Source organism: Marmota monax, unplaced genomic scaffold, assembly GCF_021218885.2.
Source record: "Marmota monax isolate L192 unplaced genomic scaffold, Marmota_monax_Labrador192_F-V1.1 WCK01_AAM20220418_F8-fsc00327, whole genome shotgun sequence".
Taxonomy (NCBI): Eukaryota; Metazoa; Chordata; class Mammalia; order Rodentia; family Sciuridae; genus Marmota; species Marmota monax.
In genome coordinates this window covers 428,590-455,893 of record NW_026692808.1, presented here as the reverse complement: position 1 = coordinate 455,893, position 27,304 = coordinate 428,590, and the positions used below count along the sequence as shown (strand labels likewise).

The 27,304-nt window shown below is 44.1% G+C and overlaps 1 protein-coding gene across 7 annotated transcripts in view; it reads left to right on the top strand.

Annotated features, from left to right (window-relative positions):
* The window catches only part of Snap47 (synaptosome associated protein 47), a 72,970-nt gene that overhangs the window by 4,047 nt on the left and 41,619 nt on the right, over positions 1–27,304 (top strand). For 6 of the 7 annotated variants that reach the window (XM_046448417.2, XM_046448416.2, XM_046448415.2 and 3 more), the window contains one exon: positions 19,851–20,394. In XM_046448417.2, the coding sequence (XP_046304373.1) occupies positions 19,895–20,394 (500 nt within the window). In that variant the 5' untranslated portion in view covers positions 19,851–19,894. Of the gene's footprint in view, positions 1–2,770; positions 3,422–19,850; positions 20,395–27,304 lie in introns of those variants that run through there. The other variant, XM_046448414.2, reaches the window with a different exon arrangement.

Here is a 27,304-nt window from a genome sequence, read left to right as displayed (position 1 = left end):
TCTGATGCTATCTCCAGGCTGAATCAGAATTGGATCAAAGTAGAGTATGTCCTGTTGGTGTCCCTTGTTGCAGAATTGCTCACTTGCTGGTGGGGCAAAACCTTTATAGTTTTTTGGGTCACAGAAGTCTCCTGTGTTGATTGTGGTGTGAGAGCAGAGGTAAGGCCGCTTGTTCTATTTTTATTTTATTATTTTGAGACAGAGTCTTGCTCAGTTGCCCAGGCTGTCCTTGAACTTGTGATCCTCCTGCCTCTGCCTCCAGAGTCACTGAGATCACTTACCTGCATGCCTCCTCATGCCTGGCAGAACGGGTTGTTTGTTTTTTCCCCACACAGTTTGAAATTCAGATAAGCATTTCCCAGGCTGAATTTCTGTGCCTGAGACCAAGTTCTCTGAGAAAGAGGAGGTCAGGGCCAGCACATCCACATATACCCCAAGATCTCTGGGGACAACTAAGCTCTTATCCACATGTCTGGGACCTTAAACTTTTTTTATTGGTTCTTTTTAGTTATACATGACAATAGAATCCATTTTGATATAATTATGAAAATATGTAATTTTACTTAGGATCCAAGTCTGTGGATGTACGCAATGGTGAGATTCACTGTTGTGTATAGGACCTTGAACTCTTGAGCCAGATATTTGTTGCCATATTTCCCCTTATCCACATGGTGGCCCTCTGGTGTTAATGTGAGCACTGTTGTACATGTGGGAGGGAAGAGAGGTCTGGAATACAGGTATATGTCACTGAAGTTCCCTGGCAGAGCCAGGAACCAGCTAGTGATGCACATCCTTTGGCCCCACTCAGACTTACAGAACCTGACCCTCTTGGGTAGTGCCATCCCTGAAAGAGCAACAGGAAAGGGGTTGAAGTTAGTGTTTTGGAGGAAGTGCAGTGGAAACAGCACACAATCAGCTCTCTCTGAAAAGCTAGCACATGCACTGTGAGTAGGCCATGGTGTTGGGTTGAAATGCCCTCGGACAGCATGACTGAGCCTTCCAGGGTGGGGCTGGGAGCCTCTGAGGGAGTGGAAAGAGGATATACTGCAGAGTGGGAGGACAGGTAATGGGAAAAAGCCAGCTGCACTGCCCCACCACATACACTGCCCCTCTGTTTTCTCTTCCAGCCTTGAAATTTGGAGGTAGTGGAAGGTGTGTAAAATGTCTCTAGCTCTGCTACTTTGGAAATGAACTAAAAATAGGGTGTTTACTTACTGTTGAGTCTCACTTGGGCTCCTGTATGATGGAAATGCTGAAAGACATGCATTATGCCAACCATGATGTTAGTAGTGCTGGCCGTGTGACCAAGTACTTGTTCCCCAAGAGCGTTACTTGGATATATTAGCCTCAGACACCCCAGAGCTTCATGCCATGACCTCCCATGCTAGATCTGTGTTGTACACGCAGAGTCAATGCAGGTCTTCAGGTTCATGTTGGTGCTGTGTAGGCTGTTCCAGCTTGCAGTAGGCAGCATCCCAATGACGACTCTGGGAATGGAGCATCACCAGAAAGCTAGGCAGTATGCAAGGGAATGGATAGAGTCCTTATTTCCATGTGGTGGGATGTGGCTCATTCAGCACACATGCATGGGGGCCTGTTAGCTGTGGTGTTCTCTTTCTCTTGTGTGCAGACTTTAGTTGATAGCATTGTAAATGTGAACAAGCTCTGGAGTGTGGGAATGCTTTGCTAGGTGATGGTTCAGGGGATTAATTAGGAAGGGCTCAGGTGCCATTTGAGCAGAGGCCTGAAGTGAAAAGTGTCATTCATTTCCAGAGAGAATAACTAGTGGAAAGGGCAGCAGAATTAAGCTGCAGAATGCATTTGGCTGTGGTGAGGAGTTGGACTTACTCCAAGTACACTGGGAAAGGTGTTTTTGTTTTTGTGGTTGTTTCTTTTTCAGTGACGGGGGTGCTGGAGATGGAACCTGGGGCTTTGCTGGTGTTCGGCACGTGCTCTACCACTGAGCTACATCCCTGTTCTACGTTGGGAAGGGATTTGGGCAGAAGAGTCACTTTTCATAATTCTGTTTTATTGGTTGCTGGGCAGAGAACAGGGGGTGGGGTCAGGGTGAAATTGGGAGGTCAGCTGAGGATTTGTTCAGGTGGGTGATGGCCCTTCCTTGGAGAGGTGTGGATGAGGAGATGGAGAACAGTGGAATGCTGCCAGGATTTATGATGGATTGTTCAGGAGGATGAGGAAGAGAGGAATCTAGGGAAACTTGAGTCCAGTGAAGTCTTTATGAGAAGAGCACTTCTGAGGGGGCTAGTCAGGTAGGAGGTACTTCTTAGTTATGGATTGGCTGTGCCCAGCAAGTGGCCAGATGAGGAGCTGATAGTGGGGCTTGTCAACTGTTGCTTAGTAGGTGTGATATGGAGATGCCCAAAGCCTACCAGATATTTGAGTTGAGGCCTAGAAAATTTAGGGCTTAATAGGTACATTGAGTAGAATGAGCATTGATTGAAGTGACATTTAGTGCCATGGTTCTGTAACAAGGACCTTGACTCTTCACTTTTGCCTGCTAATGTCTGATGGGTGGCTAAAAGCAAGACTAAAGACTTGGGCCCTCTGCCTCAATTTTGCATCCATCTCCTTTGCTTTAAGTCACCTTGGATTCCAGAACAAGATCTGATCTGATAAACACCTTGTGATGAGTCAAAGCATTGACATCTCTCTGTCTCCTCCCTCCCCCCTCCCCCTCTCTCTCCCCCTCTCCCTCCCATCCCCCTATTTTGGGTACTTAGGACTGAACACACTTTATCCCTGAGCTACATCCCCAGTCCTTTATCTTTTGAGACAGTGCCTTGTTAAGTTGCTGAGCCTTGCTTCAAACTTGCAATCCTCCTGCCTCACAACCTGCTGAGTTGTTGGGAGTATAGGCATGCGCCACTGCGCACAGCTTCAGATGGCACCTTTCTTATCTGGGACAAGGCCCCACTGACCAATCCTGAGATTATGATGGACAGACTACACCTGATCAACATCATCTGTGTTGGCAGCTTCAAAAAGCCTCCAGCTATGCAAATCCCCAACCCTTGTTTTCATTCTCCTTTGTATAAAACCTCAAGTCATTATTAGCCCCCAAGACAGGGTTAAGGACGTGGGTGCCCTTGTCTTCCCCGTGTAGCTGCTACAAAGTTTCTTTCATGTTTTCACCGTTACCTTTTCTGTTTGGTTTTAGCAAGTGGCCATACTTGAATTGTGGGATACCCAGAGTCAGGCCTCTGCCTAGGACTCTGGTATCTGTGCTCTTTTGACGAAGAGAGGATTATTTTTTTTTAATAGGAAAAGGCCATGTCCAGTTAGGCAGGTATGAGTGGAAGGACCAGGAAAAGACACAGAAAACCAGTGCCTATACAACTTGGATGCCTGAGACCAGGAGTAGTGTCCAGGAGGTCCTGACATGAAGACTTCTGGGAGTCGGGTAGGGGAATGCATTTTGCAGTGTAAGAACAAGCATGGGCATTGGGTGGCCATCTGGAGGCCACTGGTGACTGACATGTCGGGGGAGTGATGGGAATAAGAGCATTCTGGAGGCACTTAGGTATTGGTGGGGGGAGGTCAGAAAGCAGTGTCTCTTCTGGGGCCTGGATGATGGTGTCTGAGGGAGACCTGTGTGTGTGTGGTTCTCCCTGTCTAGTACTGGGGGTAAAACTCAAGGGCACTCTACTACTGAGCTACATCCCCAGCCCTTTTTATTTTGAAATAGGGTCTCGCTAAGTTGCCCAGGTTGGCCTTGAACTTGTGATCCTCTTGTCTCAGCCTCCTGAGTCACTGGGATGACAGGAGTGTGTTACAGCACATGGCTGTGTGTGTGTGTAAGTTGGAGATCTTAGAGCATGTTTGTGAACTGATGAGGTGACCTAGGGAATGGCTGGCTGACTGCACACTGCAGGGCATGTCTGGCTGCCAAGTGTTTGTAAATGAAGTTGTATTGGGACACCCACCGTCCTTGTTTTGATGTGTTGTCTGACTGTTTGCCCTCTACAGTGGCAGAGGTGAGTGACTATGGCAGACCCATGGCCTGTGAGATCTAAAGTACTTGCCATTTGGCTTGTAACAGATCAAGTTTGCAGAACCAGGTACGGGGGAGATGCAGTTGTTGGTGTTAGAGAGAAGTGGGTTGGAATGGAGAGCTCAGGAGGAAGGCTTGGCCTTATAGGAGGGCAGGAACCCCCTTCCTGAGGAGTCTGCATGAGTGATTGTATGTCAGGGGCAGGAGGTGACGAGGAAGGACATGGAGGTTTTGTAGACGCTTGGAAGATTTCCGGTGCATGGTGGGAATGTTTTTTTCTCGCTTCTGTCCTTCCACTTAGTGTCCATTTACTTTGGTTTTCTGGGAAAGGTGCCCTGGAGATCTGTGGTAGGAAAAGTTGTGGCCACACATTTCTCCTTTTGCTGCTTTCTTGATATTTCACATTTGAATACTTTTCTCCTATTTATTATCTATAATGTCATAAGGACATAAGGACAAGTGCTTCCTCATCTTTTATTTTTCTGTCCTTTTCTCTGAATTTTAAAGTGTCTTACTGCTGGTGGTGTTCTGAAGTCTTTTAGTTATTCTACCAGAGAGAGTAAACAGAGGCCCAGTAGGTGAGGTTACTTTTCCAAAGTTACAAAGTTTGTGATAAAGTGAAGGAGCTGAGTAGGAGCCTCAGAAAGCTTTCTCTGTCGCTAGGTAAGGTAATTCTTTGGGGGAATTTGTGAACAATTTCACTTCACACTCATGGACTACCTCCATGAGGTATATGCTCAGGAAGTCACTTGTGGTCAGGTAATTATTCACTTTCCATAATGTGTGTAGCAGTGTGATTGAATGAAATATATATTTTTTCTGTTTTCTGGCAGTCAACTCCTAAGAAACTTGGGAATCTCTGAAATGATAAAGTCTTTTTGTCTGCTGAAGAGCCCCCGCTGGCCAGCAGCCCCAGGTAGCTTCAGGATGAGACTCATCACTGAAAGACCAAGCGCAGGTTCCAGGTTGGGAATTTCAGCCCCATCCCTAGCCTCCAGAGAAGGGAGAGGAGCTGAAGGTTGATTTGATTAGCAATGGCCAGTGATTTAATCTATGAAGCTCATGGAATGAAACTTCCATGAAAACCCAAAAGCACAGGATTCTGAGAGCTTCCTGGTAGGTAAATGTGGGGAGGTTCCTGGAGGGTGGTACCCAGGGAGGGCATGGAGGCCTCTTCCCCACACCTTACACAAGTGTTTCCCAGAGTTCATTGAACCACTTGAGCAAGCTGATCAAACCCAGGGAGAGGGTTATAGAATTCTGATCTATAGCTGGGGGTCAGAGCACAGGTTAAGGCAGCCTGGACTGGCAATTGACATGAAATGGGGACCATCTTAGGAAACTGAGTCCTCAACCTGTGGGATCTGATCCTGTCTCAAGCAGGCAGTGTCAGAATTGAGTTGGGTTAGAGAACTGTCCACTTTAGAACTGATAGCTGGATGGGGTGTGGGGAAAACCCACTGTACATGTGGTATCAGAAGTGATCTTTGTTGAGTATAGTAGGAGGAACCCACTGTGAGTTTGTTTTTGTTTTTTTTTTCCCTGCATGTACCCAGGCATTGAACCATTTAATGAGCCATGATCACCCCATCCCCACACGTATGGGTGTGACCAGGTAGTAAGGAGCCCCTTTCAGCTGAAACAACAGGGCAAGGCCATCCTCAGGGGCCAACTGGCACTCAAGCATGGAGCTCTTCACCTTTGGTGCTTTTCTTAGACTTTGAGGACATGGCTGAGTTGAAGTAGCTCAACCTCTAATTTTGAGAAGTGGTGCCACTGGCTTGTGGAGGGTGACACTCGTGACCTTTGCCTGTGCTGTGGCCACTGTACTTACTGGGGTACATGCAGGTTATTTGTAGCACTAAATGTTTCAGCACCTGCCCCTGCCCACTTTTAATATGGGATTGAAAAATTCAGGTGCTTTACCACTGAGCTACATCTCTAGCATTTTTTATTTTGAGATGGGGTCTCACTGAGTGGCTGAGGCTGGCTTTGTTGTTTGTTTTGCTCAGGACCATTTTTGCTATTCTGTAATCTTTCTGCCCTAGCCTTCTGAATTGCTGGGATAACAGGCGTGTGCCACTGGGTCTGGCTGCTCCTGTCTCTTGAGTCACTACAGTGGAGGGTTCCAGTGTATGTTTCCAAATTCAGGGACCTGTTGCCCAGGATTCACTGTGATTTATCCATGTGTTGGGAGATACTAAGACATTGGAAAGGCTTGTCCTGTTGGAGAACTTTTGTGTGGACCTGGGGTATGCTGGGAGCTGTGGGGAGGGTGGTCCTGCTAGAGGCACTTCTTCCTCAGATTCAGGACTACTTTCTATACAGAAAGAAAAGATGTCTTCTATAACTGAGAAAATTTCCTCAGTGTTCCAGTGACATCAGGTTGTTAACTTCCTGGCTTTCTTAGGGTGAGAGTAAAAGTATTTTGTTTATTTTTAATGTGGAGGTTCCCTTTGGTATGGCTAAGGACAGGTTCTTAGGAGTCCTAGCTTAGGATCCCCGTAGGACCAAGGTCCCATCTGTGATCTGGGATTATTTCTAAGGTTTCTTCAACCCTGATAACTGTGTTACTTTTTAAGACTCATTTTATTTTTTTGATGATGACAAAATCTAGTACATCAGCTTTTTTTGCAGTGTGTCCTGATTTCAGGAATTAGTAACTGGTAAAGCTGTGTTCTGGTACTTTGCTCATATCTGGGAAATATGGCTAAGAGAAAGCCTAAGATGAATTGTATTACCAGAGAAGCTGAATTTATTTAAGAGCAGACTTGTTGGAATTTTCATTTAGCTCTAACCTGGCCCCTCAATTTTGTGTATGTTGAGCATGCCATTATGTAAAGTTTGCCTTCTTCCTGTTCTCATCTTCATCATCACGTTTGCTTGTTTCTGTGGCTACCTGTTGTCTGAGGCCAACTCTGATCACATGGTAAAAATGAAAGCCAGGTGGCAGGTTCTGGGTATGGTGATGCCCTACCAGTCATAGAGAATTCAGGACACAGTGACAGTCTCCTTAGACCCCTAACTGACCAGCTGCTGTGTCACTCTGATTTATTCAGCTTGTCTTGTACAGTACTTGATGGAGACTGCTGTCAGTGGGACTCCAAGCACAGGAGATGGCCACTCAGCAGGATGAACCTTAGCAATGCCCCAGAATCCCAGATGCACAAATGTGGCAAACCATGAGTGCCTGTCATAAAGAAGTCACTGAACAAGGACTCAGAATAGAATATGGTTTTCATTCTCCAAAGCTTCCAGTCAAACCAGAGGTACCAAATCATGTCCCAAGCGCATTAAGCCTCTGCAAAACCCCCTCCCCCCACCCCCGTGGGAAGGAAGAGAGGGGAGAGGGTTAGGGTCAGGGAGAGGAGAGGGCCAGGTGGCTCTTCTCACCTTGGGCAGAACACTGTGGTTGCATCGGGGGTGGGGAAGTGGGGTACTTCTGCAAGCTTATGTTGAGAATTGGCTTTGCATACATGGATTAATTTCTGGGTTCTCTATTCTGTTACAAAGGTATGAGTGTCATTTTTATGCCATGCTTTGGTTACTATGGCTTTGTAATATGATTTTACTTTTGTTTTTTGTTTGTTTTTCGAGTACTAGGGATTGAACCTAGGGCTTGCCACGTGCTAGGCAAATACCCTACCATTGAGCTACATCCCCAATCCTTGTAGAATATGTTTCGAAGTCAGACATTATGATGCCTCTAGCTTTATTGTTTGTTTTGCTCATTTTCACTATTCTGGGTCTTCTATGGTTCCATGTGAATTTTAGGATTGTTTTTCTACTTCTGTGAAGAATACCTTTGGCATTTTTATGGAGACTACATTGAACTTATAGGTCACTTTGGGTACTATAAGCATTTTAATAATATCCTTCCAACCCATGAACACATAATATCTTCCCTTTTGTGTATGTCCTCTATAATTTCTTTTAGCAGTATCTGTTAGAAATATCGGGTGCTGTGAGGAATCAAACACGTGCTCAAAATTAACTCAGCAAGGCAAACTTTACTTCTGTAGAAGGATGTGCTACCAAAAAAATCTGGCAAGCAAGAACACACAGATTGGGTACAACTAGCATTTTACCCCTAGTGCACAAAGTCCCTCCCCGAGTTCCTCACTGGCTGAGTACAATGGGATGTACAGTCTTTCCCAATGTCACCTAAGTTTTACTGTCTCCTATTGGGTTATTTAAAGAAATCTACTTTTAGCTGTTCCTACCCTCTTTGTTCTCCTGTGGTGGGAAGGCCTTCTTGGGGTGCATGCATTCTAACATGTGTATAGCTTTTACTTCTTTACCTAAGTTACTATTTCTATTTTTTTTTTTTTTTTTTTTTGTACTGGGGATTTAACCCAGAGGCACTTAACCACTGAGACATGTCCCCAACCCCTTTTATTTTTTATTTTGAGACGGTCTTGCCAAGTTGTTTAGGGCCTCACTAAGTTGCTGAGGCTGGCTTTGAACTTCTGATCCTTCCACCTCAGCCTCATGAGTTGCTGGTACTATAGGTATGAACCACCATGCCTGGCCCTGAATTACTATTTCTTAACAGAGATTTCTGTCTCTGTTAGTTAGGCTGACCCCTTCCCCCACCTTCTGTTTGGCAAGAGACTATGCAGGTGCATAGACTTTGGATCTGCCATATCCATAGGTGTGGTGCTATTGTATGTCTTTGCATTCTGCTTTCTTTCCCCTCTGGCTGCCTTTCTTAATCCCAGTTTTACATTTAAGGCTAAATATTATTCTGAAAGTGGACCACTAGACTTTCTATTTCTCACAATGTGTGATAATTTTCTTTGTAGAGATCTTTGACTTCCTTTGTTACAGTTATCCCCAATTCATCCTTGTCTTATAAGTATTATGAATGAGATTGCTCTCTTGATTTCTTTTTCAGCAATCTTGTTGTCAGAATGTAAAATGTTACTGATTTTTGTATGTGGACTTTGTGTTTTGAAACTTTACTGAATTTGTTTATCAGTTCTAACAGCTTTTCGATAGGGTCATTAGGGTTTTGTTTGGAGATCTAACCCAGTGCCCAACACATGCAAGGCAAGTGCTCTCCCGCTGAGCTAAACCTGTAAACCTAGGGTTTTCTTTCTTACTTGCCCCCCGCCTTTTGTTTGTTTGTTTTTATATTTGGGTATTGAACCCAGGGGTACTTATTCTCTGATCCATGTCCCCAGTCGTTTTTATTTTTTATTGTGAGACAGGATCTTACTAAGTTGCCTAGAACCTTGCTAAATTGCAGAGGCTGGTGTCAAACTTGCGATCCTCCTGCCTCAGTCTCCTAAGTCACTGGGATTACAGGTGTGTACCACTGTACTTGGCAGACCTGGGGTTCTACACTAATTCATATCATCTGCGAACATAACTGGACTTCCTTTCTTCCAATTTGAATGCCTTTTTTCTCTTCCCTAATTGCTTTTGCTGAGCTTCTCCTACTGTATTGAGTAAGAGTAGTGATGGTGGACATCCTTGTCTTATTCCAGATCTTAGAGGAAACGCTTTCAGTTTTTTTCCTAGTCAGTATAATATTGGCTGTGGATTTTTATATATGACCTTAGTAGTCTGAGATGTGTTCCTTCTGTACCTACTTTGTTGAGTCTTTATCAGGAGGGGAGTTGAATCTTTTTGAGTGCCTTTTCTGTATTTTTAATTGTCATATGGTTTCTGTACTTTATTGTTGGTGTGCTGGGTCATGCTTATTGATTTATAAGTGTCAGACCATCTTTGTACCTCTGGGATGAGTCCCCCTTCATCATGGTGTATGGTCTTTTTTCATGTGCTGTTGGATTTGGGTTTCTAGTGATTTATTGAGAATTTTTGTATTCATAATTCATCCAGGACATTAGTCAGTAATTTTCTTTTTTAATTGTATTTTTGTCTAGTTTTGGTAACAGGGTAATGCTGGCTTCATAAAAGAAAAAAAAATTAGCAGAGTTTCCTCTTTTTCAACTTTTGGAATAGTTTAAGAAAAATTGGAGCCAGGTGTGGTAGTGCACACCTGTAATCCCAGTGACTTGGGAGGCTGAGGCAGGAGGCTCACAAATTCAAGGCCAAAAACTTAGTGAGGCCCTAAGCAATTTAGCAAGACCCTGTCTCAAAATAAAAAATAAAAATAAAAAGGGCTGAGAATATGGCTCAGTGGTCCAGTGCTTCTGGATTAAATCTCAGGTACAGACAGACACACACACACAAGAAAAAGAAAAATATTTAAAATTTTACCTTTTAATTTCTTCAGTTACCTACTGTTCATTTGGGAGCATGTTCATTTTCCATGTATCTGTAGATTTTCCACTTTTTTTTTTTTTTTTTTTTTTTGGTACCAGGGATTGAATCCAGGGGCACTCAACCAGTGAGCCACATCCCTAGCACTTTTTTAATATTTTATTTTGAGATAGGGTCTTGCTAAATTGCTTAGGGCCTTGCTAAGTTGCTGAGGCTGCTTTGGACTCAGGATCCTTCTGCCTCAGCCTCCCAAGTTCTTGGGATTACAGATGTGTGCCACTGTACCCGTCTTGTCTCTTTTTATAGTTGTTTATCTTAGATCTGCTTTATCTGACACTACTGTAGCTATTCTTGCTTATTTTACTTTCCATTTGCAAGGTTTATGTTTTTACAGCATTTCACTTTCAGTCTGTATCTTTACCAATGAAGTGAGTTTTTTATATAGTTGGGTTTTGTTTACTTGGGGGTTTTGTTATTGTTGTTTTTATTGTGTTAGGGATTGAACCCAGGGCCTTACACATGTGAGGCAAGTACTGTACCAGCTGAGCTATATCCCCAGCCTCTTGAGTTTTATTTTTGTTTGGTATTAGGGATTTGAACCCAGAGATGCACTACCACTGAGCTGCATCCCCAGCCCTTTTTATTTTTCATTTTGAGACAGGGCCTCACTGAATAACTAAGGACCTTGCGAAGTTGCTGAGACTGACTTCGAACTGCAGTCTTCCTGCCTCACCTCCTGAGTCACTGGGGTTACAGGTGTGTGCATTCACATCCAGCTGTGAGGGAGATCTTCCCGGTTCCCACTGGGAGAGGCTACGCAAGGCAGGGAGATATGGTACTTGTAGCCTCTCTCCTGGGACTGCAGGATGCTGTGGGTCTGTCTTTTTTTTTTTTTTTTTTTTAATTGGTTGTTCAAAACATTACAAAGCTCATGACATATCATCTTTCATACATTTGATTCAAGTGAGTTATGAACTCCCATTTTTACCCCAAATGCAAATTGCAGAATCACATCAGTTACACATTCACATTTTTACATAATGCCATATTAGTGACTGTTGTATTCTGTGCCTTTCCTATCCCCTACTATCCCCCCTCCCCTCCCCTCCCACCTTCCCTCTCTACCTCATCTGCTGTTGTTCAGATCTCTCCCTTGTTTTTTTTCTCCCCCTTTCCCCTCACAACCTTTTGTATGTGATTTTGTATAACATTGAGGGTTTCCTTCTGTTTCCATGCAATTTCCCTTCTCTCTCCCTTTCCCTCCTACCACTCGGCTCTGTTTAATGTTAATCTTTTCCTCATGCTCTTCCTCCCTGCTCAGTTCTTAGTTGCTCTCCTTAAATCAAAGAAGACATTTGGCATTTGTTTTTTAAGGATTGGCTAGCTTCACTTAGCATAATCTGCTCTAATGCCATCCATTTCCTTGCAAATTCCATGATTTTGTCATTTTTTAGTGCTGCGTAATACTCCATTGTGTATAAATGCCACATTTTTTTTATCCATTCATCTATTGAAGGGCATCTAGATTGGTTCCACAGTCTAACTATTGTGAATTGTGCTGCTATGATCATTGATGTGGCAGTATCCCTATAGTACGCTCTCTTAAGGTCTTCAGGGAATAGTCCGAGAAGGGCGATAGCTGGGTCAAATGGTGGTTCCATTCCCAGCTTTCCCAGGAATCTCCATACTGCTTTCCAAATTGGCCGCACCAATTTGCAGTCCCACCAGCAATGTACAAGTGTACCCTTTTCCCCACATCCTCGCCAGCACTTATTGTTGTTTGACTTCATAATGGCTGCCAGTCTTACTGGAGTGAGATGGTATCTTAGGGTGGTTTTGATTTGCATTTCTCTGACTGCTAGGGATGGTGAGAATTTTTTCATGTACTTATTGATTGATTGTATGTTCTCCTCTGAGAAGTGTCTGTTCAGGTCCTTGTCCCATTTGTTGATTGGGTTATTTGTTATCTTATTGTTTAATTTTTTGAGTTCTTTGTATATTGTGGAAATTAGGGCTCTATCTGAAGTGTGAGGAGTAAAAATTTGTTCCCAGGATGTAGGCTCCCTATTTACTTCTCTTGTTGTTTCTCTTGCTGAGAAAAAAACTTCTTAGTTTAAGTAAGTCCCATTTGTTTATTCTTGTTATTAACTCTTGGGCTATGGGTGTCCTATTAAGGAATTTGGAGCCCGACCCCACAATATGTAGATCGGAGCCAACTTTTTCTTCTATCAGGAGCAGAGTCTCTGATTTGATTTAAAGCTCTTTGATCCATTTTGAATTAAGTTTTGTGCATGGCGAGAGAAAGGGGTTTAGCTTCATTTTGTTGCATATGGATTTCCAGTTTTCCCAGCACCATTTGTTGAAGATGCTATCCTTCCTCCATTGCATGCTTTTAGCCCCTTTATCAAATATAAGAAAGTTGTAATTTTGTGGATTGGTCTCTGTGTCCTCTATTCTGTACCATTGGTCCACCTGCCTGTTTTGGTACCAGTACTGTTTTTTTTGTTACTATTGCTCTGTAGTACAGTTTGAAATCTGGTATCACTATACCTCCAGATTCACACTTCCTGCTTAGAATTGCTTTTGCTATTCTGGGTCTTTTGTTTTTCCATATGAATTTCATGATTGCTATATCTATTTCTACAAGAAATGCTGTTGGGATTTTGATTGGCATTGCATTGAACCTGTAGAGAACTTTGGGTAATATCGCCATTTTGATGATGTTAGTTCTGCCTATCCATGAACAGGGTATAATTTTCCATCTTCTAAGATCTTCTTCTATTTCTCTCTTTAGGGTTCTGTAGTTTTCATTGTATAAATCTTTCACCTCTTTTGTTAGGTTGATTCCCAAGTATTTTATTTTTTTTTTTTTTGAGGATATTGTGAATGGGGTGGTTTTCCTCATTTCCATTTCAGAAGTTTTGTTGCTGATATACAGGAATGCCCTTGATTTATGCGTGTTGATTTATATCCTGCCACTTTGCTGAATTAATTTATTAGTTCTAGTAGTTTCTTTGTAGACCCTTTTGGATCTTCTAGGTATAGAATCATGTCGTCAGCAAATAGTGATAATTTAAGTTCTTCTTTTCCTGTTTTTATGCCTTTAATTTCTTTTGTCTGTCTAATTGCTCTGGCTAGTATTTCAAGAACTAAATTGAATAGAAGTGGTGAGAGAGGGCATCCCTGTCTTGTTCCAGATTTTAGAGGGAATTCCTTCAGTTTTTCTCCATTTAGGATGATGCTAGCCTGAGGCTTAGCATAGATTGCTTTTACATTGTTGAGGTATGTTCCTGTTATCCCTAGTTTTTCTAGTGTTTTGAACATAAAGGGGATGCTGTACTTTGTCGAATGCTTTTTCTGCATCTATCGAGATGATCATGTGGTTCTTATCGTTAAGTCTATTGATGTGGTGAATAACATTTATTGATTTCCATGTATTGAACCAGCCTTGCATCCCAGGGATGAATCCTACTTGATAATGGTGCACAATTTTTTTGATATGCTTTTGTATTCGATTCACCAGGATTTTATTGAGAATTTTTGCATCTAAGTTCGTTAGAGATATTGGTCTGTAGTTTTCTTTCTTTGAAGTGTCTTTGTCTGGTTTCGGGATCAGGGTGATGTTGGCCTCATAGAATGAATTTGGAAGATCTCCTTCTTTTTCTATTTCTTGAAATAGCTTGAAAGTATTGGTATTAATTCTTCTTTGAAGGTTTTGTAAAACTCCGCTGTATACCCATCTGGTCCAGGGCTTTTCTTGGTTGGTAGTTTTTTGATTGCTTCTTCTATTTCTTCCTTTGTTATTGGTCTGTTTAAATTGTGTGTGTGTTCCTGACTCAATCTGGGCAGATCATATGACTTAAGAAATTTATTGATATCTTCACTATCTTCTATTTTATTGGAATATAGGGTTTCAAACTACTTTCTAATTATCTTCTGTATTTCTGTAGTGTCTGTTGTGATATTGCCTTTTTCATCCCGTACGTTAGTAATTTGAGTTCTCTCCTTCTCTTCGTTAGCATGGCTAAGGGTCTGTCGATCTTATTTATTTTTTCAAAGAACCAACTTTTAGTTTTATCAATTTTTTCAATGGTTTTTTTTTGTTTCAATTTCGTTGATTTCCACTCTGATTTTAATTATTTCTTGTCTTCTACTACATTTGCTGTTGTTTTGCTCTTCCTTTTCTAGGGTTTTGAGGTGTAGTGTGAGTTCGTTTATTTGTTGGTTTTTTCTTTTTTTGAGGAATGAACTCCAGGAAATGAATTTCCCTCTTAAAACTGCTTTCATTGTGTCCCATAGATTCTGGTATGTTGTGTCTGTATTGTCATTTATCTCTAAGAATTTTTTTATTTCCTCCTTTATGTCTTCTGTAACCCATTGATCATTCAGTAACATATTGTTCATTTTCCAGGTGATGCAGGATTTTTCCTTCTTTCTTTTATCATTGATTTCCGGTTTCATTCCATTATGATCAGATAAGGTGCATGGTATTATCTCCACACCTTTATAGTTACTAAGAGTTGCCCTATGGCATAATATATGGTCTATCTTTGAGTAGGATCCATGTGCTGCTAAGAAGAACGTGTATCCACTTGATGATGGTTGATATATTCTATATATGTTGGTTAAGTCTAGGTTCTTGATTGTGTTATTGAGTTCTATAGTTTCTTTATTCAGCTTTTGTCTAGAGGATCTGTTTAATGGCGAGAGCGGTGTGTTGAAGTCACCCATAATTATTGTGTTGTGGTCTATTTGACTCTTGAACTTGAGGAGAGTTTGTTTTATGAATGTTGCAGCACCATTGTTTGGTGCATACAAATTGATAATTGTTATGTCTTGTTGGTGGATGGTTCCTTTTAACAGTATATAGTGTCCTTCTTTATCCCTTTTGATTAACTTAGGTTTGAAGTTGATTTTATTCGATATGAGTATGGCCACTCCTGCTTGCTTCCGAGGACCATGTGAGTGGTATGATTTTTCCCAACCTTTCACCTTCAGCCTGTGTATGTCTTTTCCTATCATATGAGTCTCCTGAAGGCAGCATATTCTTGGATTTGTTTTTTTTAATCGAGGTTACTAGCCTATGTCTCTTGATTGGTGAATTTAAGCCATTAACATTCAAGGTTACAATTGAAATATGGTTTGTACTTCCAGTCATGTTTATTTATTTATTTTAGTTTGGCTAGTTTTTCCTCTTTGGTTATTTTTCTCCCCCTTTACTGAGATACCTCCCACTGTTAGTTTTGGGCGCTATTTTTCAGTTCCTCTTTTTGTAGTATTTTGCTCAAAATGCTTTGCAGTGCTGGTTTTCTGGCTGCGAATTCTTTTAGCTTTTGTTTATCATGAAATATTTTAATTTCATTGTCAAATCTGAAGCTTAATTTTGCTGGATACAGTATTCTTGGTTGGAATCCATTATTTTTCAGCGTTTGAAATACGTTGTTCCAGGATCTTCTCGCTTTCAAAGTCTGTGATGAAAAATCAGCCGTTAACCTAATTGGTTTACCCCTGAATGTAATCTGCTTCCTTTCTCTCGTAGCTTTTAATATTCTCTCCTTGTTCTGTATGTTGGCTATCTTCATAATTATATGTCTTGGAGTTGGTCTATTACGATTTTGAATGTTTGGGGTCCTGTAGGCTTCCAGGATTTGGCAATCCATTCCATCTTTCATCTCTGGGAAGTTTTCTAGGATTGTTTCATTTAATAGGTTGTCCATTCCTTTGGTTTGAACCTCTATACCTTCTTCTATCCCAATGACTCTCAAGTTTGGTTTTTTTATGACATCCCATATCTCTTGGATAGATTGCTCGTGAGATTTAAGCATCCTTTCTGTGTTGACTATATTCTTTTCAAGTTGATAAACTTTGTCTTCATTATCTGATGTTCTAACTTCTACTTGATCTAGTCTATTTGTAATATTCTTGTTTGAGTTTTTAATTTGGTTTATGGTTTCCTGCATTTCTAGGATTACTGTTTGATTTTTTTTTTAATCTCTATCTCCTGGTAAAGCTCGTTCTTTGCCATTTGAATTTGTTTGTTTAATTTGTTTTCAAAATATACTTTCATTGCTTGGCCTTGCTGTCTCATGTCTTCTCTAATATTCTGTTCCATCTGAGTTAGGTATGCCTTGAGTTCTTTCCCTGTCCATGTTTCTGATGCTTCTAGGTCCTCCTGTAGATTTAAGTTGTCCTGCATTGTTTGTAATCCTTTTTTCCCTTGTTTTTTTATGTTGTTCACGTTACTTTCCAGCTCTGTTTGACTGCTGTGTTTCTGCTTTCTCCTATAAATTTGTTTTGGTTTTGTATATCTCTGTTGTCTCTCCTTTGTGGTGGTAGACTATGCCTAGAAATGATGGGCTTTGTTGTACTTTAAAGCTGATTCATTCAATTCATAAAAGGCTTCCGGATTCTGTATGCATAGAGTGATTTGTTGTTTGTTCTTAGGACTTTATGTTTAGGTTAGGTGCTATGATGGTATGAGGGTTAGTATGTCTTGGCTACTTTTGAAGATTGCTCTACTGAAGGGGGATACTAGCAGGTGATTGGATTAGGGTGTTGGTAGTAGCTAGGTATTTAGGAGCCCTATAGACAGCCTCAAAACATTCACCTATTTGCATTTAGACAGTTACATGTAATGGAAGATGTAATGCTTGGGATGAAAGTTGGGGGGTAGGGGAAGGAAGGTGCTCTTAAAAAGAAAGAAGGAGAGAGAGATAGATAGATTAGAGGAGAATGAAAAGAACAATAAAACTTGAAACGGGAAAGAAAGAAAGAAGGAACAGGGGAAAAAAGAACAGAGAGAGAAGAAAAAAAAATTGAAGTCTTAGAGATCCATTTTCTTCTCTTCCCATAGGCGGAGCTGTGCCCTCCAAGCCGAGCTTCTGCCCTCTATGTGCCGATAGCAATCCCTGTAAGGCGGCTCCTGGGAGTCTCTCAATCTTGTCAGTCCAGAGCCCTTTCACTTCTCCGGCCCCTCCCCCCTTCCTCCTGTCAGCCGGCCAGCCAGGTCCTGTTCACCGGAAGCGGTTCCCCAAAGATCTAGTTACACTTGCAGCCCCACTGCACGTCCCATTTAAGCCCCAGTGCTGTGGTAAACTGGCGGCTAAGACCTTAGGAGTCGCCGCTGGTGATATGGAGGGTTGGGGATCGGGAATCCCCTCTGCTTCCCGCTGGTGATATGGAGGGTTGGGGATCGGGAATCCCCTCTGCTTCCCTACAGACACGCCCCCGGAGAGATCCCTGAGGTTTCCTGGCTGCTTGTATCTGGATGGGGTGGGAGTCACACACGTGCTAAAGTGGATTCCGCTGGGAAGGAATTCCATCGGCTGAACTCCAGTGACGTTACCTCTCTGCTATGGCGGGCCCCAGGCTCCTTGCCGGAGTGTCCGAAGGGAGGGGTGGGAGTGGTCCGTCCCCGGTTGGCCTCAGCTCCCGGCTCGCTATTTCATGAAGGCTTGGCTAGAGACTTCTTCCTGCCAAGCTGTGTCTTGGGAGGCTAGCCGCCGAGTCATGATGGCTGTGGGCAGGCGGCCACGCCGCATCGCGCGGACAGCGGCTGGCGGGTCTGGACATCTGCATCTCGTGGTGGGGATTCACTCGTCTGGGGCAAACTGTCACCTCCAAAAATCCTAGTAATTCCCGGCCGGTCTCTCTTCAGTGGAATTTTGCTAGGAGATTCTCAGCTGGTAGAATCTAAGCGTATCTATGCATCTCTGTGACCCCATCACTGAGAGGGTACTGAAAGCACTGCCTCTCCGCCCGCCGCCATGTTGGATCTCCAAACCTCCTCAGGCGCGCCGGCTACTGTGGCGGCGGGCGTGCAGGACCGTCAGCGCCCAGCAGAGGGCTGCGGGTTGCGGGCGGCGCGGCTGAGCTGGATCTGCCTTTTACCTCTTGACACTCATAGGCTTAAGGCTTTTAGTGGCATCAGACTGGTGGTCAGACCTTCAGGCAAATGGCGCCTCGCAGTGGCTGTTGTAGCAGCCTGTGTCCTGGGCTCAGAGTGGGCCAATGTGAGTTCCTTCTTTGGAGTAAAGCAGTTGCTTGGACCTCAGCCAGGCCCCCAGCTGGTGGAAAGCCTATGAGGTCTGTGGAACTCTGCAGTTAGCACTGTAGAGCTGCTGTTGCTGCTGTTATTTTTCCACCTACCTTTTCCAGGGAGCTGGAGTTGTTGCTGCTGTATGCTTTGTTCCTGTCCCTGTGCTGTCTCTGACTCTCCCTTGCTGATTTCCAGAGTTCTCCCTTAGTCACACTCCTCAGATGCAGTCTTGGCTTTGCTGCCTTGATTCTTTTCTGTGGCAGAGGTGAGTTCAGGGCACCTGCACTCAGCCATGGTGTGTCTCCCTCTGCTCCGCGACCTGAATGTCCAGCCACAACCAGTGAGCTGTTGTCTTGGTTCTTCCTGGCCTGGCGGTGTGTGCAGACACATGTGGGAGGAGCAGTGTCATGACCAGGCAGGCAGGCAGACACAGGGGGACAGTGAGGTGCCGAGAAAAAGTAAAACAGGCAAAGATACATCCAGAGATGGAGGGAGAGACAGAGTAAGAAAGACAGTGAGAGACAGAGATTCAGACGGGGTGGTGGGGAGAGTGAGAGAGTGAGACAGGGAGAGCGGGAGGGAGAGGGAGAAAAGATACCACATTGATGTTGACCACTGTCTACTTGGAAGAGGACTTTTACTCGCCTTACTAGGCCTGGCTCCTGCCAGGCCAGGGCTCTAAACTCACGGTAGAACCTTGTACAAGTCTTCATCCTTTCTTCAGTTATATTCTGTATCTGTGCAATGAGCAAGCTGAACCACGTGCTTTATGAGGGTTGATTCAAACCTGTCGTCCATGACATGTCAGAGTGCCTTGATAAGTGTAAATGTAAACATAAAAACGCAAATGGTGCACCTTCACTGCTTGTGGCTCATAAAGTTATGTGTGTCATAAACATGTACATGTGCACCTGACTCCATGGTTACGCAGAACACTGTGCAATTAGAGTCCAAGACTGGAATGTTTGTCTACAGCATTGTTTACTCTGCGATTAAATACATGTAAACCTGGGCATGTGACACATCTGTAATCCCAGCTACTTGGGGGCTGAGGCAGGAGGATTACAAGTTTGCTCTTAACAAGATCTTCTCTAAAAATAAAAAGGGATGAGTGTATCTTAGAAGTAGAGCACCCCTGGATTTCATCTACAGTACCAAAAATAAATAAATGTGTGTGCGGAGGTTTAAAGGGGACCCTGTGTGAATCTCACTTGAGTGTGCTATGATGAGGACATCATTGCCATAATGGCATGTCTGTCTGGCCCAAGGAGTGAGGCCCAGGCCCTGGGGCATGCCTTCTCAGGGCTTGCCCAGGTGGGATGGGGCAGAGGGACTCAGGTTGGGGTGACAGGGGAGATACATACAGGTCTGGCCATGGCAGCCCTGGCTCTCCTCTCATCCATCTCTACCCCATCTTTGCCTTCTTTGCTTGCCACAGGGAGGCTTTGGCTTTACCCTGGTGCTTCTTTCAGGCTGCTCCTACCAGTTGTTTCCTCAGGTCCCTAGTCTAAGGGTGTTGCGTCCATTCCTAGCCTCACCTGCCCGCTGAATATGTTTCTTCTCCCTCAGAGCAGACATTGTGGCCTTGGTGTGGCACAGTAGACCCAGGACAGATGAGCGGTGATGTTTGCATCTACTCCTGGCCCTGCTCCTACTACTTGGATATTGAGAAGCGATGGGTCCCTGGGAAACTGTCCTTGCTGCCTTGCTCACTCAAGTTCACAACAGACATTGCTGGAGAGGTTCTCGTGGGCTTGCCCCTGTCTAGCATTGTTGAGATCAGGAAGGAAGCGTCACACTTTATCTTCAGTGCCATCACTGTCCTGGAGAAGGGCCACCTCAAGCACTGGTTTGGCTCCTTGCGTCCCAGCCGCAATGCTGTCTTCAACATCATCGAGCACTTCTGGAGGGAACTGCTCTTGTCCCCGCCAGGTGCTGCTGCTGAGGTGACGCCTTCCCCCATAACCAGGGGGCAGGAGTTGACAGGACTGATGGCAAGTTCCCAGAGGCGCCTGGAAGATACAGCAAAGGTCCTTCACCACCAAGGTGAGCAACTGGATAGTGTCATGAAGGACCTGGAGAAGATGGACTCAGACCTGGACGTGGCCGATAGGTAGGTGAACCTGAGACTGCTCTGCCTCCCCCGTGAGGAGGGCACATCCCTACTGCAGTCCAGTTATGTGATACACCCAGCATCTGGAGGTGGGGCTGTGTACCTGGTACAGGGCACATCCCAGAGAGCTGCACGTGTTGAGAGGCTGTGCTCTGAATAAGGTTTCCTTGGGTCACCTCGGGGCCCTAGCAGTTCGAAGAGGTGCAGTGAGGTGAATGTTCTCTGATGACTGTGTGAGTGACTCCTGTCCCTCAGTGCAAGCTGGCTCCTGTGTGGAGACCATGCATGTCCTGGTGTCTTGGGTCACAGGTGCAGTGAGGCCGGCATCCTCTACGACTGCACACAGGTGTGTTGCTCTTCCGACCTCAGGTCACTGAGGCGCAGGGAGGTCTGTGTCTTTTCCTGCTGTGATCTGTGTTGTGATGTGTCGTGGTCTCTTTTTTAAAATGTGTTTTACCTAGTCTCTCATTGAGCTTACAGTTCATCCCCAGGGTGCGGCGTTTTCCTATTGTCTCTGGTAATTTCTCACCCTGTTTTTAAACACAGGTGCCCGTGTCACTCCCGCTCTGTGGGTGTTTGTCCTCTCTTACTAGTTCCTATATGTTTCCTCTTTATTCTGCTTTGTGCTTTTGTTTTCATTCTACTTTATATTTCTTTTTTCCCTCTTCCTCTTCTAGTTTTGTATTTTAATTTCTCTTTCTTTCTTTTTGGTACTAGGGATTGAATTCAGAGACACTTTACCACTGAGCCATATTTTCAGCCCTTTCTATTTTCTATTTTAATATAGGGCCTCACTAAGTTGCTTAGGCCTCGCTAAGTCACTGAGGTCATGGTTTGGATGTGAGATGTCCCCCAGAAGCTCACATGAGACAATGCAAGAAGGTTCAGAGGAGAAATGACTGGGTTGTGAGGTCTTAACCCAATCAGTGAGTTAACCCCCAGTGGGGATTAGCTGTGTGGTAACTGAGGTGGTGGGAGTGGCTGAAGGAAATGGGGCACTGGGCACGTGATTTTGAGTATATATTTTGTATCTGGGGAGTGGATTCTTTCTCTCTGCTTTGTGATCACCATGTGAGCTGCTTCTTTCTGCCACATTCTTTGGCCATGATGGTCAGCTTCACCTTGATCCCCAAGGAATGGAGCTGGTCTTCTGTGGACTGAGACCTCTGAAACTGTAAGACACTTTAAAATAAACTTTTCCCCTTTAACAATTGTTCTGGTTGGATCCTTTAGTCACAGCAGCAAAAAAAAACTGACTGAAATACTGAGGCTGGCCTTGAATTGCAATCCTCATGCCTTAGCCTCATGAGTCTCTGGGGGATTATAAGTATGCGCCACTACACCTGGCTCTGTATTTTAATTTCTAGGAATTTTTGTTTTGCAATATTGTTCCTACCTATTATATCCCAGATCCTATCTTGGCAGTTTCAGTTGTCTTTTTTGCTTTTTTTTTTTAATGTCTGATTTCTCCTATTTGTTCTTTCTCTGGGTTCTTTTTTTCTCTATGTGTTCCTCAGAAGCATCCCTGTCCCATGATCCCTGTGTGGATGGGCTACCAGGGCTTGGCTGCACCTGGGACCTAACATCTGAGCCCTCTTGGGTCCTGCCCAGTGTGGACTATATTGCTTTCTTCTCCCTGTCAGAGTCCACCCAGGTGTTTGGGAATGGTGGACCCAGTTCTCTTATCGTCCCAAACAGAGTGTCTCACAGTGGGTTCCCAGGTGGAGCCCAGTGTCATTGTGCTTCCCCATTTCCGCCTCCCACCTGGGCTGTCACTGGCCCCATTCTACTCCTGCTTTCCAGGCCCCACTTCCTTTTCACCAGCGAGGTTGTTTTTTCAGCCTAACCCTGTGAATGGCTTGCAGTTCACCTCCCTGATCTGTCTAGCTAGCCTGTCCCCCATTTCCTTATTCTTGTGCTGTTGTCTCTTTCCTTCATCCTTTTGGATGTTTTGTGTTTTCAGTTTGCCATCTTTGACCAGTTCCCCAGCTATTCTCCCTAAAGGTGAGTCCTTGAAAATATTCTTTTTTTTATCATATCAGTTCAGACTTTTAAAAAATTTCTGTGTATTTTTCAAAAATTAGTTTTGAAATCTGATTTTTGTAACAACAGTAGTGCTCCTTATCTATGGTTTTATGTCCTCAGTTTGTTACCCACTGTCAAATATAGTCCAAAGATTTTGACTGTAAAATTCTCAAAATAGTTCATAAATTGTAACTTGTGCACTCTGCTGAGTAGCATGATGAAATCTCACACCTTTCTGCCCTGTCCCACCCAGAGTGTGAATCACCCATTCAGCATATTCGCACTATCCTACTCTTAGTTCCTAGTAGCAGTCTTGGTTATCAGACCTGCTTGTGTTTGAGTAACATTTGTTTTACTTAATGAAGGTCCCAAAGTGCAGGGGTAGTGATGCTGGCAGTTCAGGTATGCCAAAGAGAAGCCGTGAAGTGCTTTTTCATCCAGGCACGGTGGCCCACAATCCCACCTCTACCGTTTGGTACTACCCACAGCTTTAGGAGTACCCTGGGGGTCTGAGGATGTGTCCCCTGCAGATGAGGGGACTGCAGAGTGCTCAGTTTCCCTCATCCCACTCTTGGATGTGGCAGCCTTTGCCATACAGATTCATACCTGGAGAGGGTTTGGGCATAAGTCTGTGCCCATCATGGGTGGTTGGACTGCAATCATGTCATCCCCACTCACCAAGCCAGAGAGATTCCTTTAATCAGACAGTGCTGTGGAGGATGGGCATGTGCCATGCTCACCCCCAAAACAGGGAGACAGCAAAGTGCATAGAGCAAATATTTTCTTAGTTTTTCCCCATTTTCTTATTTGGGGCTCTCCAGAAAACAACAGATACAAAGTCTTCTGGAGGCCCAGGGAGAGTCTCACTTGAATCCTAGGGCCTTTGCTGGTCTCTTCTTTCCCAAAGAAGGCTGGGCTCTGCCCTGTTCCTGTCCTCCAGTGACTGGAGGAGGCCCACCCCACACTGTGGGGCATCATGTGCTTTCCTCAGAGTCTACGAGTTTAAGTGTCAGTCTCATCCAGACCTCCAGAATCCTGTCTCGGGAACCTCCAGAGTTGCACTTGACCAAATGCTTGGGTATTGTGGCCCAGTCAGATGGGTGTTCACATGGCTCAGGCATGACATCCACCTCAGGCCAGCAAATAGGCCTGTGACCATGGGTCAGCTCTCTGTCCCCCAGCCCAAGGAGCCCAGAGTCCCCTAGTTGTGGAGCTCCTGTTGGCCCCAGCTCACTGTGGGCATTCCAGGGGCTTCCCTGAGGAAGGTGGAGAGGATGTGGTGCCTGAGGATATTGGCCCTGGCTGGTGAGCGTTGCTCTTGTCTCTCCTCAGAGCCCCTCATCATCCTAAGCCAGAGACGTGTGCACAGAGAAGATTCTTGCTATCTTTGGGACATCACCATATTTCAGTTTCCTAAATGAAACAACTTCAAATGAAATAGATGTTTGAGAGTGGCCATCTTCATCTGTTCTTGACATCTTCAGCTGTCTTGCACATGTGGCCTTCACTTCTTTTTTTTTTGGGGGGGGGTGATGTGGGTACCAGGGATTGACCTCAGGGGCACTTGCCCACTGAGCTACATCCCAGCCCTATTTTGTATTTTATTTAGTGACAGGATCTCACTGAGTTGCTTAGCACCTTTCTTTTGTTGAGGCTGGCTTTGAACTCGTGATCTTCCTGCATCTGCCTCCCAGCTGCTGGGATGACAGACGTGGACCACTGTGCCCGCTGGCATTCACTTCTCTTCAGGTTGGCCATATCATCAACGTCGTTCAAGAACAGTGAATGCCGGGTGTGGTGGTACACACCTGTAACCCTAGCAGCTCCAGAGGCTGAGACGGGAGGATCGTGAATTCAAAGCCAGACTCAGCAATTTGGCAAGGCCCTAAGCAACTCAGTGAGACCCTGTCGCTAAATAAAATACAAGAAGGGCTGGGGATGTGGCTCAGTGGTCCAGTGTCCCTGAGTTTAATCCCCAATACCCCCGCTCCTTAAAAAAAAGGAACAGTGAATTACAGGCTTTGGTCCTCCCAGCAGCCAGTGGCTCAGCTCTGGTTGCATCTCACTGGAACCATAAGGGTGCTGGTTCCAGTGAGGCCCCAGTTCCTGCCTCTCATTTTGTTATATTCTCTCATGAACAGTTCTCACTGGCAGACTGGACATATGGTGCCCTCAGTGTCTGAGGACATCTGGTTCCTCTTTCTACCATAGCCTGTCAATATGAGCAGACACACCACTGCAGGACTCCTCACAGAGCATGTCCACTAAGCCCAGAATGTGCAGAGATAGGACATGTAAGAAAGAGATTTGACCTGGTTCAGGATTTCAAAGAGTGGGTCAGAAAATCTAAAATGGCTAAGGAAATAAACTGCTGATATAAAGGCTTTTTATTTTTATTTATTTATTTATTTTTTTGGTACTAGGGATTGAACTTGAGGGGCACTTTACCACTAAGGTACATACCCAAGTCCTTTTTAATTTTATTTTTATTTTGCAACAATGCCTCACTAAATTGTTGAGTCTGGTCTAGAACTTGCAGTCCTCCTGCCTCAGCCTGCCAGGTCACTGGGATTATGAGCATGCATCACCATGCCTGGCTATAAAGACTTCTTTTTTAAGAGTAGTGATTTTCTCCTCAGCTTTATCGAGGTATGGTTGATCCCCCACCTGCCTCAAAAAAAGTATGCATTTAAAGGAATATAATTTGAAGTTGTGCTACATTGTGAAAAATGCTGTGTGTTCCCTTACACAATTAATTTATGTGTGTGTACTGAGCACATAGGATTTGCTGCCTGGCAGATTTCTTACTTGCCTTACAACTGAAACCATATCTCCATTTTCTCTCTCTTAGCCCCTGATTCTGCTTCTGCCTTTTCAGAATCTGCATATAAGTGATATCATGGACATTTATCTCACTATGTCTGGCTTATTTCTTTTATCACAGAGTCCCCCATGTTTGTACATGCGGTCACATATGACAGTATTCCCTTCTTTTTATGGTTGATTCATCCACTGATGGACACTTACATTGTTTCTTTGTCCTGGTCTTTGTGAATAGTGCTACAGAGAACATGGTAGTGCAGACGTTGTTTCTTTCTTTTTTTTTTTTTTTTAATGGTAGTTGAACCCAGGGGCACTCAACTATTGAGCCACATCCCCAGTCCCTTTTGTATTTTATTTAGAGAGAAGTTCTTGCTGAGTTGCTTAGGGCCTCACTAAGTTGCTAAGGTTGGTTTTTGAACTCAAGATCCTTCTGCCGCAGCCTTCCAAGCCACTGGAATTATAGGTGTGTGCCACTATGCCAGGCTGCAGACATCTTTGAAGAACCCAATTTTATTTCCTTTCCATATATTCTCAGTTGTGGGATTACTGGATCATATTTTAAAATTTCTGAGCAACCTCCATACTCTCTTCCATAGTTGCTGGATGTATAGAGACTTGGTTGTGTGTGAACCAATGGAATTATGTGGATGACAGAATGGCCTTATGTGATCTTAATTAGTGCTGGTGGCCCCATTCTGCTCCCTTTGGGGTAAACGAAATATTACATCTACATTCTTAGAGTAACATTGGGAGAATGAACAACTATTAAGGATTTGAATACTGTGTTGTGTAAGAGCAAACCAGAAGTTGGCCGCGAGAGGAGAGTAGTCAGAGCTGCCCAAGATGACCAGATGCCTGTCATGAGAGGCCTTCTCCTTTGGAAAGCTACACAGGTCCTTTAGTGGCAAAGTACTGGGCAAAAAAGCTGGTTGATAAAAGGAACTTTTTTTTTTGGCTATCTCCAGCTTACTCTGGGTAATTATATGCAATCTTGATGGAAAATTATCTGTAATAAAGCAGGTGTACATTATTACCCTCTCGTGAGGAAATATTCATGTGCTCATTAATGTGGATATTACAAACAAATGGCAGGTCTAATAGCTAAAGTAATTTCAAAGTAGCAATGAATATAAACCACATTTTGAGGTCTGCATTGACTATAGTATGGTGTAAAAGTATCTGAGATTTCTATTGGTGACAATCACAGGGACTGCTGTGTTGATGGTTGTTGACAGATGTACTTGAAGAAAATGCAAAATTTCAGTTAGAAGTTAGTGAAATAAAAGGTGATTTTTCCAATTTTGTTAATAGTTCTGTTACTGGTTGGCCCATGGTGGTTAAAAATCATGTGAGAGCCAGGTGTGGTGGTTGTTGTTGGTGCAGCTCGGGAGGCTGAGGCAGGGGATCGTGAGTTCAGAGCCAGCCTCTGCAACAGTAAGGCACTAAGCAACTCATTGACACCCTGTCTCTAAATAAAATACAAAATAGGGCTGGGGATGGATCAGTGGTTGAAAAACCCTGAGTTCAATTCCTGGTACCCACCCAGCCCCCCAAGAAATCATGTGAGCTAGGTCCTTAAAACAAATTATTTTTCTCCTTCCCTCTCTCTTCCTTTTTCTTTCCCTTCCTCTCCACCTCCCCCTTTTACCTTCCCTCCCTGTGTCTTTTTCCTTCCCTCTTCTCCATCTTCTCTCTTTCTACCCCTTGCCCCTTCTCCTTTCTTTCCTCCTCTCTGTCCCTCCCCATCCCTTCCTCCCTCTGTCCCTGTGCCTGCACACTCATACACTGATGCACCCCACTGGTCCTGTTTCCCTAGAGAACCCTGACTGATACAAATTCTGATAACAAGAGTGAAGGATGAGTTTTCTGAATTGATTCTCTGACCTCATTGTTGTTAAAACTGCTGAGGGCTCTATCTGCAGTGGTATAGAGGGTCCTGCTGATCCCTGGCAGGAGGTAGCCATAAAGATATCACCACGGTGCTCCTGGTCAGACACTCAGAGGACTGCACTGGGTCACCATGCATTTGATTGTCAAACTTATGAGCACAGTGAGATTGGCT